This window comes from Drosophila tropicalis, unplaced genomic scaffold (assembly GCF_018151085.1).
Source record: "Drosophila tropicalis isolate 14030-0801.00 unplaced genomic scaffold, ASM1815108v1 contig_845, whole genome shotgun sequence".
NCBI lineage: Eukaryota > Metazoa > Arthropoda > Insecta > Diptera > Drosophilidae > Drosophila > Drosophila tropicalis.
The window spans coordinates 10,462,214-10,476,815 of NW_027173338.1; the positions used below are offsets into that span (position 1 = coordinate 10,462,214).

The following is a 14,602-nucleotide window of genomic DNA, read 5'->3' on the forward strand; positions in this document are numbered from 1 at the left end:
CTTACATACAGACATATATTAGCTTACTGATTTTCAATAAAAAAGAAAAAAGCAGCGCGCCGGCTAAAATGTAAATTTTTGAGAGAGAGAGAGAAAAAAAAAACGCGACATGGAAAAGTTGAAAGTAAAAGGAAAGCAAACGATGACTTTCCCAAAATAAAACAGAGGCACAAAGCGTCAGACCACTTTGGAGTGGTCCGGTCCGGTCTGGGTCTGGGTCTGGTCTGCCTCAAAAAGTCTCGCTGCTATGTGGCGTGGGTGTGTTCACTTCAAAAGCGCAGTCAGGGGGATTAGCATATATTAGCGCCCCAAGCTAATGGACAACAACAACAACAGCAGTCAAAGTGCATTGAATATCATGCATTTTTCTTACCATTTTTGGGATGAGAAGTTGCCTGCCAGCTCGTTTCATTGTTTTAATTTCTTGACTTTAAATTAAACTTTGCTTAAGCCTTTTGGCATAAATTAAGCAAATATAAATTTGACTTTGCTTTGGCTTTTGTTTTTAATCTTGAAGACTGAAATCTACCAAGGAGAATCAAGAGACAGGGGGTGGAAGGACGCAAGCATTGACCCGGTGTGGTGACTAGACTTTCAATACTTTGTGGTCGTGTTTTGTCGCATGCCCAAAAGCCTTTCAATTAAACAAGGCGCACGTTTTTTTTGTTTCCCATTCAATAGGCGGCTGAGTTAGACTCAGACTTGCAGTCAGAGTTGGTGAAAAATGCATTTTAACGCCAAAGTTCGATAGCGCTAAAATACAACAAGAAAAAAACACACAAACACATGCACACACACACACACACACACCCAAAGCAACAAACATCAAACCAATGTTGCAATTTATATACATATATATAGAGTAAATGTGGTGGACCACAGTATTCTCCAAATAAAGCAAACTTTCTGTGTGATTGAATTTTTAAATAGAAATAATTCGCAAATACTTTTTTGATTTATATTTATATGATCTATTAAAGAAATTTCTAGCAGTTAGTATTATAGACGGCACTATATTGCTTGATCGTAACTATATATTTAGTGGAATGATCCCACTTGACTTACGGGTTACCTCGCTTTGATCTCATGGACCCTGTCATTGGGATATTTTAAGCTTATTCGAAATATTTTAAAAGTTAATGGGATACAGTGCGTATGTGTAATTTTTGTAGAAAAATAAACAAAAACCAATCAAACCAAAAATCTTAATGCAAGCAAAAAACACAAAAATATGTACAATGTATGTTCATAAATTTGAGACTAAAAACATCAACTATACTTTTCCTTTTATTTTATCGAATCATAATTTCTCTTTGAATTGAAATGTAAAGATGTCTGAAAATCATTTTGAGAATTGTAGTTTTTATTATGGCAAGGAATATCTTTGGGAGAGTACCACTCTCACGGTAAGTTCCACCCATTATCTAATGCAAACAAACTATATATATATATAAATATATGTAATACATTTTATTACATTAGGCCAAGTGTAAGGAATTAGGTCTGGAAAAGGAATACTATGAATATGTGACACGTCTGCGTCTCAGGGCTTTGGGTATCTTTGTGGTACTCCACACTGCGTTTACATTTGTGCACTGTGTCCTGATATTCTTCACATGTGGTGTAGGTTTTGTGAAAGTTATCGGATACAAAAAAAGGATCTTAGTAATTCTTTTGTTATTTCTAAACAGCATCCTCGAATAATTTATGTTGATATTGTTTGCTATATGATCGCTTATTGTATATTCATAATGGTGTTGAGCGTCAATTTCTTTGAGGACTATGTGACGAAACGACCCTGGCTAATGTATTTGTCGTCTGCGCTTGCTACAGTTGTGTGGGTGGGAGTCGATCTGACAGTGAACATGTATCATTATTATATAAACGATTGGCTATTAACTTCAATATATGACTCCTATGTCCTATATATGATCTACATGTTCTTGCCCATGCCACTTTTAGTGGGACCACTATTGCTGGGCGCTCTGGTCTCGGTTCTATATATTACCTATTTTATGAATTATGTTGCCGAAAAATTTCAGTATGAACTTACGGATCTCTATACATATAACTATATGAGCGTTGATTTATCACATTACATATGCTTCAATCTTCTGGGCACATTCTTTCGCCTGATGAGTGACATCATAGTGCGTGCCTCGTTTCTGGATCGTCACCAGTATGTAATGGAGAACATTTGGTTACGGAGTGCCAGGCATCAGGAGAAAATGCTTCTTCATAGCATTTTACCGCCACAAATCGCAAGACCCATACAGGATGAGATGCGCAGTCGTGTAGCCCGGGTCAAGAAAGGTCTCGAAAGCCAAAGTCGTCTATTTCACTCTACTGATCGCATTATGGCGGTCCAAATCCATCCTGAAGTTACTATCCTATATGCCGATGTGGTTAATTACACCAAGCTGACCACAACATTGACGGTGGAAAAGCTAGTGACACTGCTTCATGATCTTTACGGTAGATTCGATATGGCTGCCTCACATTTTCGTGTGCAACGAATTAAGTTCTTGGGCGATTGCTACTATTGTGTGGCAGGTCTAACACGTCCCAATTTCGACCATGCTAAATGCTGTGTTGACCTAGGACTCTCAATGATCGCTCACATCCAGGACGTTAGAGAGGAACGTCAGCTGGATATTGGTATGCGAATTGGTGTCCATTCAGGCAACCTTTTTGCGGGTGTAATTGGAGAGGCAAAGTTGCAATACGATATCTGGGGTCAGGATGTGACCATTGCCAATCGACTGGAGTCAACAGGATTGCAAGGACATGTTCACATAAGTGGCAGCACTCTAATGAATCTCGATGCTAACGAATATGTAATCCTACCTGGCACTAAGCAAGCTGCAAATGATCCATTTCTACAGATGCACAATGTAAGCACATATCTACTGCACGGCGATAATAGTTATCGAGCTAGCACACAAACAGTCGATGTCATTGATTCGGTGTCAGTTCTGAACTTACGTTCAAAGATGGGAAGTGTGGACAATGCGGCTAGTAAGGAATTGCACGAAGAGTTTCTCAAAATGCCCTTAGGTGCTAGAAAGTAAGTATATTTTTCACAGCTCTCTCGCAAGTCTGCATAATTTTAATTCTTTTCCAGCATTGGTTATTTTCTCACATGTCGGGATGCCAACGGTGAACAATCTCATGTACCCCCTAACTTGCTGACCGTGTATTTTCTGCATTTTCAGGATCCTAGTTTGGAATGGAAATATATGAGACAGACTGACTATATGCTTAAGTATAGCTTGCTATATGCCTGGTGTATAGGAGTTAGCCTTGTCTATATACAATTGGTTGATCACAGTGGCCCAAATATCTATTGCTTTCTATCGGATTTTATGGTGATATTGATTTGGTCTTCGTTTCTCTTTGTTTCCTGGTACAAAAAAATTTGTACGTGGCGATATGGAAAAGAAGCGGCACAGCACAGGTAATAATTTCCAATTCCATTTCCAATGGCAATCGCCTTTCAAATTCAGTTTTCATTTATAGATACGGCCGATTCAGCTGCCTAATGTTTCGCATCAAAGATAAAGTTCAAAGAAGTTTGTCATTACGAATTTCAGTTTATTTATTTATTATTATATCCTACTATCAAGTTCTTGGGATTATAGTGGTGAGGATATGTATATACTTTAGGATATATGTAGACAATTTTCGATATTGATACTGTTCTTCTTGTTCTTCTGTTGTTCACAGATAGACTGTAATCGTGAGGAATATACTGTCCTTCATATTGAAAGTAAATTGTATCAATACGAAATGAATGTCAATATGTGCTTCCGTCCTTGGGTATTAACCAACATGGTGGCCCTAATAATGGGTTTGAGTTTCACTTTTACACGCATTCCATTTTTGGTCAAGACAATGGTTAGCTGCATAGAAGCTACAAGTTATGTGATAATACTGTTCTTTCAATATGAATATGTATTCCATCATAGTACCACAACCAACCCGTTTTACAAATCCGAATATGCTCATTGTACGTGCATTATAATAGCCCTAATTACATTATATCTAAAGGAGAGGCAAACCGAATTCAATAGCAAAATCAATTATCAGTAATCAAACAACTCAAACTCTTCTAGTGACTCATAATATGTATATCTTTTTCTCACTTTGCAGTTGGCGTACCGAATTGAAAAGGAAGCAAAGGGATGCCCATTTGACTAATGTATCGATTACAATTCTGTTGCATAACATTTTACCAGCTCATGTTGGTAAGTTTTTGGGATTGCCCTTATTTAGTTTTTACTTATTAATTTCGATTCTCTCTTGATGTTAGTGAATGTCTATTTGACTTCATTGGCCAAACATGAGCTGTACTATGAAAACTATGGCATGGTTGCTGTAATGTTCGCCTCCCTACATAATTTTCCAATTAACCTTTATAGATTACGCATTCTAAACGAGATTATTACTGAATTTGATAGAGTGGTGAGTATTATTAGTTTGTATCAGTTTCGCTAAGTTTTTATACCATACACCCATAGGGTGTAATGTGTATGTAAAGTGTTCAAGTTTATTTGAAATTTTTGGCCTTGTCCAATCAAATTTGATACTAATATCCAACAAAATACCAAATTTGATCAAAATCGGGAAAAAAAAAAAATGCCAAGTGAATTTGTTATTATAAATTTGAAATATTTGTATTACTGGTGTATGGTATACCTAAGTCGGCGAGACGACTTACTTACTTCATTAATGCTCCTTTATGCAATCCTTTTCTTTATAGCTTCTTCATTATAAAGAGTATTTTGTGGTGGAGAAAATCAAAATAGTCGGTTGCACTTATATGGCAGCTTGTGGCCTGGATCTAAATTTTGCGGGTTCTGTTAGCAGACCGTCACAAAATGTATCCTCTTTGGTCGATGAGTGTAAGAGATTGCCTACTAAACCTTAAGACTCTTTTCAATGTGAAATTAAAATTATTTTCTTTGACTCCCAGTGGAGCGTGCCCGAAAAGCTCGAGCTACCTTTATATCGGAAACAGAATCTAGTAATGCCGAGGTTGATAATCATGACGAAGTTGTCTTTGTAATGACCACCTTTGCTTTGGATCTATTGCGTACACTGTGGGCCTTCAATAATGCATATAAGGAGTTAAGATTCGAGAGAGCTTTCAGCACTAGTGAAATGAGCATTGGCATATCAAGTGGCCAGGTAATGGCAGGTGTTGTTGGCGCCTCTCAGCCGCATTATGACATCTGGGGCAATCCTGTTAACATGGCCTCACGCATGGATTCAACGGGAGTAGATGGTCATATTCAAGTTACCGAGGAGACTGCAAACATATTAAGAGAATTTGGTCTCGAATGCATTTACCGGGGAATGACTTATGTGAAGGGACCTGGCCTGATACCAACATATTTTGTGGCCATTGATAGTGATCACAATTTTATTGAGTCTACATCGACCGTTAGGTATATGCGTACAGGGGATCGTCGCACAACGGTAATAAACTCAATGGTAAAAAATCAATATTCATTGCAAACTAGCTTTGATTCGGATAAGTATAAAGAATAAGTCCAAAAATGAATTGAATAATATTTATCACACAATGACTTTCATGGGGACAGGGGGTAACCATATTAAAGAGTCCAATCTCCAATAAGACAAGAAATTTGGGCTGTTGACTTTACTGAAAATGCTTTGAATCTAATTATTAAAACTTTTTTATATTTATTTTGTTTCTATCTAAGCAATATGTTTTCTTTATTCTCTATAAGCACTAACCACTGTATTCGGTTTGTTTTGTTGTATGATTTTGAGGCCAAATTGGGTTGGGGCAACAAACTGAACTCAAAAACTGGCTGCTGTACATTTGCCTGACTCATAACATGCTGCATATTGATCCAATTCTGTTATTTTTCTGCACAAAATGAAAATCATACACAAGATATTCATTCATACATACATAGAAGTAACTAAATGATGTATGACTTTGGCAGAATAGGGGGAAAAAACTGGATGCCATTTATAATGGGAAAAACTTAATAGGGCGTGGCGCGGCACAGCATAATTCAGGCAGGGACAAAGACAATCTCTATTCAGATATATTCAACAGAATAAGTGCGAGAAGGCAAAAAAGATCAAAGCTCTTTTTGTTCATTACTTTTGCAATCGTAATTCAATTTTAATTAATCAATTCAATGGCAGTGTGGTTGCCTTTTCCGTGTTGGTATGGAAAGTTGAAGTTGAAAGTGTGGCACCAAACACGGATATGCAACAGAAACTGGGAAGATATATGCCGCAAGAAAGAAAGAAAGGAGGCAAATGAGGGACTGAAGGCAACAAAAAATGGATCGTTTCCTTTCACAAAACGAAAGAAGGCAACATCAACCAGAAACAAAAAAAAAAAAAAAAAAACTATTGGCCAACTACAACTGCTGCCAGAGACACTTTTCCACCGAAAGAAAAAGATTGGCTACGGGAACCGCCACTGTGGTTCAGTTTTTCCAAGATTTACGCTGATTGCAACTTAATTAAGTGCCTTTGCACTTTTCTCTTCTCTTTCTCGTTGTTGGGTTTTTTTTCCTTCTCTTCTTTTGGGTTTTGCAATCTTTTTCCACTTGATTAAAATGTTAAAGTTGGTTATTTGACATTTGGTACTCTTCTATCTGGTTGATTTACTACCACTTTTCATTAAATCTCTCAATCGATGTCAAGTGAAATTAGAAGACTAAACACAGAGCTAAACAGGAATGCGGCATGATAAGACCCGCCTTCTATTCACCTACATGCACGTTAGTTTAAGCAATCATTAAACGATCATTTTTGCACTAAAATAATTACATGATGTCAGCAGCAAATCAAACAACTTTGCAGATAAATAATGCTTTGCTTGGGTAGTCAGATATGAGGACTGCTAAGTACCAGCAATCAATGAAAGTTAAGACCTCTTACCAAAGAAAGGTGAAATCAAAGCCTTTAGTTCACTTTTTGGGCCTATTCTCTACTCCACACAATTAAATTTAATAAATTGAAATACATTATCTATCTCTTTATATGAAATTAATTAGCCAACCTGACAATGCAAATTGTTTCGCGAAATATTTTAAATATTTGCATAAGTAAATGCAAATCATCTGGTAATTTAAATAACTCATTTCTAGTCACAATGACTAACTATAAGTGGGAGTTTGGCCACATGATCACTTCCATTATGACTGTACATTACACTACTCCATGACAAATCAATTTCTTTCGCTCAAATTAAAACAAAACCAAAATAGACTTTCCAATTGAACCGAACCTTTAACGGGAGTTTTCACTATAGATTTGTCATTTTTGCCATTTAAGAGAAGAACTATTGTGTTTATGCCATATTTGTATTGAAATTGTAAGAAAGTTCCATTATATTTGTCACATTTACTAGATAAATGCTTACAAATCGGCTAGCAACGACACTTTTCTCTCCTTGCCACAAACTGTGGCAGTTAGAAAGTCCCACTCTCGACTAATAGGAAAATATGATAAACGATAGAAGAGACTACAACCACTACGAGACGAATGAACACTTTCTCGAGAGGAGTGGAGTGAGTCCAGGCTGCGGTAGAGTGCTGGGCGGGGGGTACATTAGAAGACAAAACATTTGCCGACGACTTGCAGAAGACGACTTTACTCGGAATTTTTTGCGTTTTGCGGGCAGGAAAAAAGTAGAACAAAACAAGAGTAAAATCGAGGCAAAGTCGCCGCCGCAGCCGCCATCGACAATGTTGATGACGACAATGTTTCCACACACACACACACACATGGGATGCAGGCATTTTCATGATAGTTTTCCTCATGCATTTACCATGGATTTTGCTTTCATTGCAAAGTAGCCATAGACATAGCCATTGCCATGTTTTGAGGCATATGGGCCAAAATAATTACAAACTGGCAAACGAAGAAGTTGCTGCTGCGGGTGGCTAGGGGCGTGGCAATAGGCAATTATGTCCATCATTCGTGTAGAAAGAGCTTCAGTTTCCATCTGCATATATGTACATATGGGCATAGACAAGAAAAAATGCAGGAAAATATGCATCTTCGCACTCAGCGAGATGTGTTTTCTGCTCCAAAAAGCGCAAAGCGGCTGGAAAATCTTTTTTCTATTGTTAGTTCACTCCAAAGAAAAAAGATGTATGCAATGAAAATGAAAACGAAAGGTTTTTCAGTTTTTTGTTTGTATCATGAAAATGCAAAAATTGCGTGTGAAAATGTTGTTGTTTTTCAAATCGGCGTCATCACCTTGAACTTTGACATCTCCATCTCCGACCTACCCTACTTCCTCCCCACCCTAATGCTAATTGAAGGCAAAAAGTTATCACTAAACTTGTTAAATCAAATGCCTAGGCAGTTGTTTTCTGCTGTTGTTGCTGTTTGCCGTTGTTTGATTAATTATTGCGCATTACGCAAGACAAAACGTGGCAAAAGTTTTCGCCATTGGGAAAACAAATTAGAAAATTGCCGTGCTGACATTTGCAAAAAAAGCAACAAAAAATAAAAAGTTTTCTTACAACGAACAACAAACATGCACAAAAAAGTAATGCGCAAATGAAAAAAAAAACTAAAATTGAACTTGAATAATAATTAAGAGATCATTTTTGTTGGCACTTTGTAAATGCTTCAATCAAGGGCAAAACTGAAGTAAAAATTTAATTGCTTTGGGCGTTGATTTTAAGTAATTTAAAACTTTATTTGTATTTTCAACTTTAACCTTTTGGCCAATATTTCTTCACGTAACGGAATAGAATTAAAATAGATAATTTTATGTAGGTTAAACATTAACAATTTATAATAGAAAATATATACTTCTATTAAAAAACTACAACTAGTTTTAAATTGCGACATTTTGGGGTATTTTGTTAAACAAATCCCAGGATACTGAACCGTAAAGAAAAACTTTAATTGAAATGTCATAAGCATAACAGACCAAAAAAAAAAAAAAAAAAAAGAAGAAAAACTTGCATTTTAGTTGTCACAAATTTGCATAGAACTGAAATAAATGGAAATGGAAGTAAGTGCAGCTCACATCAACGAATTTGAGATACCTGATAAAATGTTCAAAAAGATAAACCAACTAAAGTTGTTTAATAGTGGCAACTGATGTCAATTTTATTAAGATTTATGAATCTCATGGTCTTGCAGCCCTTAGATACATATACTGTTATCTTTGTTCCATGTTAGTATACCCTTTAACAGGTTACAGGGTATATAATTAGCATAATTAAGGCAAAACAGCCAGCCTCCCTCTCCCTTTTTTTCATTTTTGTTTTGACCAACTTGAGTACAATTCCATTCATGGAACAATATGGTGTAATTTATGATTAGTTGAGGGGGTAAGGTAATATGGTCGACTTATTTGTTGTAGTTTTTATTTTTTCGCTATTGCGCTTTTCGTTTTGTTTTCACTCACTTTTTCACTACGCTCATAATTCGCTGGGAATTTCGGTGAACTGAAATACGTTGACAGTGATGCGGTTGATGGCGACGGCGATGGCGATGGTGACTGTGACTGCGACTGTGACTGCAACTGCGACTGCGAGTTGTTCAGTTGCAATTGCAACGATCTGCGTTGATGGTGCAGCGTTGAGAGCGTTGGCGTTGACATCGACAGCGATGTTGGGGTCATGATTAAATGCCGCATGGCTTTAAATTTATGCCCGGCTCTTGCCTTTGTTCCACAATATTCAAATCGAAAGAAAAGCAACAAAACAATGAGCTAATTTTTCTCACTTCACTTCGTTTGTTTTTTAATTTTTACGGTTTGGTTTTTTATTTTCGTTTTTTGTGTAGCTGTTTTACATTGTTTACTTTTATTGTAAATGTCAATTGCTTTTGTGGGGCAAACACCAACAAACAAAAAAAAAGAGGAAAATAAAATTAAAATAATAAAACATCACATTTTTTAATTTTAGGGGCGTTTTTAGGGGGCGGCGTAGTCAACAGCTGTTTTCTAAATGATAATAGACGAAATGGCATCAAATAGGGTTACGTTCTAAATAATTTAAATAAAAGCTAATGAAAACTTTCTCTCAATCGTTTAGCCTCTTTCACTACCTCTCTAGGTGTCTCTCTCGTTGTCTCTCAGGGGGATTGTCCGTCTCCTCTCTTTAGCTGTCGGTTTTGTTTTGCACTTTGCCTTTCTGTTAATTGTTTCTCACATTTTTAGCATTTTCTTTTTGTTTGAAATGTGTCAACTTATAGTACTGCATTATTATCGCATCGTGTAACAAAACGGTAAACTTAAGACAGCTGTTTTTCCACAAACTGTTCTTGATATAAGCTCTTTGAAGGCCAACAGTTTTATGTTACGTTTCAAGAATTCGTTTAGTTTTATTCGTTTTAGCAAAATTTTAATTAAAACGCATTCTATGGAAAGGCAAAAAGTTACATAGTTTTAGCCAAGTTTCACGATAGGCAGACATCTGTTAGCCGCCTTAACTTTTGTTTCAATGGTCTTAGTTTTAACTGGCTAACATCTGGGGAACAATTCTGATATTTTCGTTATGGCTTTCTGTTTCATTTGCTTTTTCCCCATCTATTTTTTATCAACACACAAAATTTGCGTTGCGTTATCAGAGTTTTTTTTTTCAGTTTCAGTTAAGTTTTTCGCTCTATTACGCTGTTTACTTTTTTATATGGTGGCTGACGTGAGCCCCAAACGCCTTATCAGCAATCGCAAGGAGGTGAGAAAGACGGAGAGAGAGAGAGAGAGAGACGCGACCGCCCACCAAAATAAAAGTTATATTTTAATTGCAAATTCTCATTTGATTTCTGTTTGCCAATTTTATGCATAGACGGGAAATTAATTGAATTGATTTAATTTTTAATTGACATTTTTAGGCCGCTTTGAGGTGAAGTTCATTCTATTTTCCGTCCCTCTTTATCTTTTGCACTGAGCATATCAGTCTCTACTGTTCTTTGTGATAAGAGAAATAAAAAGTCATAAGTTCGATAAATAGTCGGAGAAAATGTGTTTGAAAAACTATGGATCTTCCATTGAAAAACTATCCAGATGTTTGCTCAGCTAATGGAAAACGGTTAAGATACTCCAAAGAAATTGGGGAGAAGAATCTGATTGAATCTGATTAATCTGAGAGCTGCTAATTGAAAGTACTTTCTGTTGATGAGTTCATAGGGGAGGATGCTGTTGTTATATAAAATAATTTTTCAACATTAAAAATCAAGTCTCTAGTTTTATGTGTTTTTTTTTTCGGTTTGTCGACTTCGACCGAATTACACGCACCGAAAATGTACAAAAAGCGCAAGCGAAGGTCGTTCAGAGAGAAGCTGGCGTGTAATTTTTTGGGCAAATAACTAAACTTTGATATATACGAGTACATATGTTTTGGTTTTTTTGTTTTTTTCGTGTTCAAAGTTTAAAGCGGGTCGTGTACCACAAATAATATCCAATTTGTTTTTTCAGCCACATTTTCAACAGCTTTTTCGTTTCTTGTTGTTTTTTCTGGTTTTGTTATTTATACTTTTCATAATTTTCCATTGCAAAATGTTAAATTGCATGCGAAAATGCGCAGCGTGACGAAACGAAATGAAAACGCGGCGAGAAAATGCGACGTTTGAGGAAAAACCGCGCACCAAGTGGAATACAAATTGTAACTAAAACGTATCCAACGATAGCTACGGACAGCCCCAAAGCCAGCGGCGCAGGCTGACTAAAGCTCAGAGACAGACAGAGAGAGAGAGAGAGAGAGAGAGAAACCGCTAGCACTGAGAGTTGAGGCAAGTAAAAGCCACTAACGGAGCTGAAGGCAGCAGCAGCAGCTGACAAACCATAACAAACAGGGGCCAAAAAAGAGAGGCATATGGAAAAACAAGATTGGAGCTCTCTCTCTCTGTCTTCCTCTGAAAAACTCTAACAGCTGATGGGATGGAGCCAATGGAAAGCTTTTACTGAGCGCGAAAGTCTTTCACTGAAGCTCTTTTGCTCTCTTCCCCCTTTATCTCTTGCTCTCTCGCTCGATTCATCTACGGTAATTATATTTGATTCAGTTTATTATTTAATAGCATTTTTTGGAATATGACTTGAGAGACTATTTTTGAAGTGGGTGGTTACGAGGGTCAACTTCACAGTTCTCAGAATATTTTGACCAATTTCACTTATACCCGATGTTCTATGTTCTTTTGAAAAGAGTATTTTTTTCAGTATTTAAATATTATTATTAATATTAATTATATTTTTGTAGTCGGTCTAGAATCTAGACCAGCAAAGACTTTTAAATATGTTATATAGTTAAATATAACTCAAAATTTTAATTGTAGCCCTCGTAGGTGATTGAGTGTGCCTTCTGTTTGCGTGCATTGAACTTGACATAAAACAATCAAATTGTTGCTATTGTTATTGTTGGGTGTTATTTTAATTGCGTGAAATTTCAGTTGCTTTAATTGTGGGTTACGATTTTTATGTGGATCTTGAGTTTGGTCTTTGCTGCAATGGTTAATGAACTTGTTTTGTATTAATTGTTATTGTAGGCGGCAAATTGATAGCGTGGTTTAAGTTGGGATCAGCTTGAAATTGGGTCAAGATCAAGAAAAATACAATATTTATAGTTCAGTCAGATTTATAATAACAATGCAAATAAGTTCTATTAGGGTTACAATTTCGTTGAAGAAAACAATGCTTTGCCTAAAACTAAAAAGTATTACTAACTTTGACTTGATTATTCCTAAGAAATCGTATTACACAACAAAGCTGTTTTGTAATATTTTGATAATGACCAAATGGAATCTATCTGGTTTTTCTTTAATTTTTTAGATTACAAAGAAAATGCAACAATATGTGTCCATTGTTGCAGTCTTTGGATCAATTCAATTAAATGCAACGCCAACTCATTGTGACTCTTGGGTAAATTAATCAAAATGCAGACTGTATAGATTTTGAACAAAAACCAATACAACAATCGAAGCGAATAGAAGAAAAACTTAAAAAAAAGGTATATAACAAATGACACATTGGACTGAAGCTTTGCTGCATTCAGTTTTTGTGGTGGGCTGAATTATTTATTTTGAATGCAGTAAAACTTTCATTTTTGTGTAAAAATATTATGTGAAATATGAGAGAAAAATAATGCAGCAAAGAGTTTGAAACTGGATCACACGCTGCAGGCGGTCGTAAATGGGTAACTATGTATGTATGTACCTACAAAAAATAATATAAATAATACTGATGAACGATGTCGTCGACAACTCCAACGATCGAGTTCAATGAAATGGAAATGGAAAAGTTGTAAAAGTTGTCAGGGCAAGCGAAATGGAGACCAAAGTCACACTTAGGCAACTTGTTTATCAATATTATACTTTGTAACACCAAAAAGAGATCAGAATATCTACCATGTTCCATTCAAAATGATAATGACATCTTATAATGATCGTGCCTCATATTTGAAGTAAATTACAAATGTATAACACATAACCAACAACAACTAATTGTATAACAGTTTTCCCATCGATCAGCTGATCATTGGCTAGGGCTTAAAAGGTAGATGGGGAAAGAAAGAAGCTTACCCGATCCATAAGCTGCTCATCATTGCGTTTGCGTCGGGCTGGAGCTCTTATAATTCGTGCATCTGGAGCATCCATGATCGTTGTTCCACTTTTCGTCTAAAGCTCCGCTCAAGTTTTGATTCACAGCTTTGGGCATTCAGCTTTCAGTTGGGAAAGCTTTATATAAATTCACAGATATCGTTGCATACTTGTCGGCTGATACAGGCGATTCGGATTAATTAAATTTTTTGGCAGTTAAATTTTGATTGAAAATTCGCAATTCCTCAAGCGTTTTAGTGGCGTAGTTACTACTAAATTATAATATCCAGTTAAAGACAGAACAAACTGCAATTAGAAGAGCAAATGAAAGAAAAAATCAATATAAATGTAAAATTCATTGAAAGTGAATTTAGTTAAAAGTTTTATTTAAGGCTGCCCACAGAGCAAACTTTACGTTTTGTGGCAATTTTTACCTGCTCACGTTTCCCCCAAACAGTTTCTCAAGGGAAAAATGGAAGAAAACTTTTCCTATTGCAATGGCGCTGAATAAAAAATGATGAGCGTCTTGGCAAAATGCTCTTTGAACCTCTGCAAGGACAATTTGATGCCTTCAAGTGCATTGTTGTCCGTGCTAACAACTCAAGTGAGTGGTGGTATCGACAAATTCATTTTCTAGAGCTTGCAGTGTACTTAAGTTTAAAGTGGAAAGTTTATTGAATTGTCAGGTTTTAGATTGTGAAATATTGAAGCAACGATTTAAGTTGGCCTTTAAGTAATGCACTCTAGTGCAAATTGTGTCTAACTTCTAAAATACTTAGCTTACTAACTTATTGACACATAGTCATTGCCATAAAACGTTTAGCTAGTAAGGCTCTTTTGCGGCAAATGAAATTAAATTTAGATAACTAAAGCCTTTGTGGCAAAGTGGCTTAAAAGCTTCACAAAGTTGTTTAAACGACTAAATTGGTGTAATGGAAAATGGAATATTGTTGTCTATCTCTTCTTTTCTTTCCCCATGTCTCATGCTGAATCATACATACTGATAGCATTTGGATTGTAAAATTTATACGGACAATCTTCAGACCTG

At 36.1% G+C, this 14,602-nt stretch overlaps 2 protein-coding genes across 7 annotated transcripts in view; one reads left to right on the forward strand and one right to left on the reverse strand.

Annotated features, from left to right (window-relative positions):
* Positions 1 to 14,602, reverse strand: part of Wdr62 (WD repeat domain 62) — a 75,462-nt gene that overhangs the window by 32,291 nt on the left and 28,569 nt on the right. Inside the window, exon 2 of one of the 5 annotated variants that reach the window (XM_068295804.1) lies at positions 13,537 to 13,860. In XM_068295804.1, the coding sequence (XP_068151905.1) occupies positions 13,537 to 13,611 (75 nt within the window). In that variant the 5' untranslated portion in view covers positions 13,612 to 13,860. Of the gene's footprint in view, positions 1 to 9,427; positions 9,806 to 13,536; positions 13,861 to 14,602 lie in introns of those variants that run through there. The other 4 variants (XM_068295801.1, XM_068295800.1, XM_068295802.1 and 1 more) reach the window with 4 other exon arrangements.
* On the forward strand, positions 1,540 to 5,728 carry LOC137580941 (adenylyl cyclase X E-like). Of its 2 annotated transcripts, XM_068295089.1 has the most exons (9): positions 1,540 to 1,623; positions 1,692 to 3,067; positions 3,125 to 3,457; positions 3,520 to 3,643; positions 3,727 to 4,088; positions 4,153 to 4,247; positions 4,313 to 4,464; positions 4,763 to 4,904; positions 4,976 to 5,728. In XM_068295089.1, the coding sequence occupies exons 2-9, from the start codon at positions 1,728 to 1,730 to the stop codon at positions 5,551 to 5,553; spliced, it is 3,126 nt and encodes a 1,041-aa protein (XP_068151190.1). In that variant the 5' UTR covers positions 1,540 to 1,623; positions 1,692 to 1,727; the 3' UTR covers positions 5,554 to 5,728. The 2 variants fall into 2 exon arrangements, with proteins under 2 accessions (XP_068151190.1, XP_068151191.1); XM_068295090.1 differs by lacking the exons at positions 4,763 to 4,904; positions 4,976 to 5,728 and having other exon boundaries at positions 3,727 to 3,897; positions 4,313 to 4,421.

What these genes read in the sequence shown, in the direction of transcription:
- LOC137580941 (XM_068295089.1), top strand. Translation starts at nt 1,728, where the DNA reads ATGATCGCTTATTGTATATTCATAATGGTGTTGAGCGTCAATTTCTTT. An exon ending in AAAGAAGCGGCACAGCACAG is followed by an intron (nt 3,458 to 3,519) that starts GTAATAATTTCC and finishes TTTCATTTATAG; the next exon opens with ATACGGCCGATTCAGCTGCC. An exon ending in TTACTGAATTTGATAGAGTG is followed by an intron (nt 4,465 to 4,762) that starts GTGAGTATTATT and finishes TTTTCTTTATAG; the next exon opens with CTTCTTCATTATAAAGAGTA.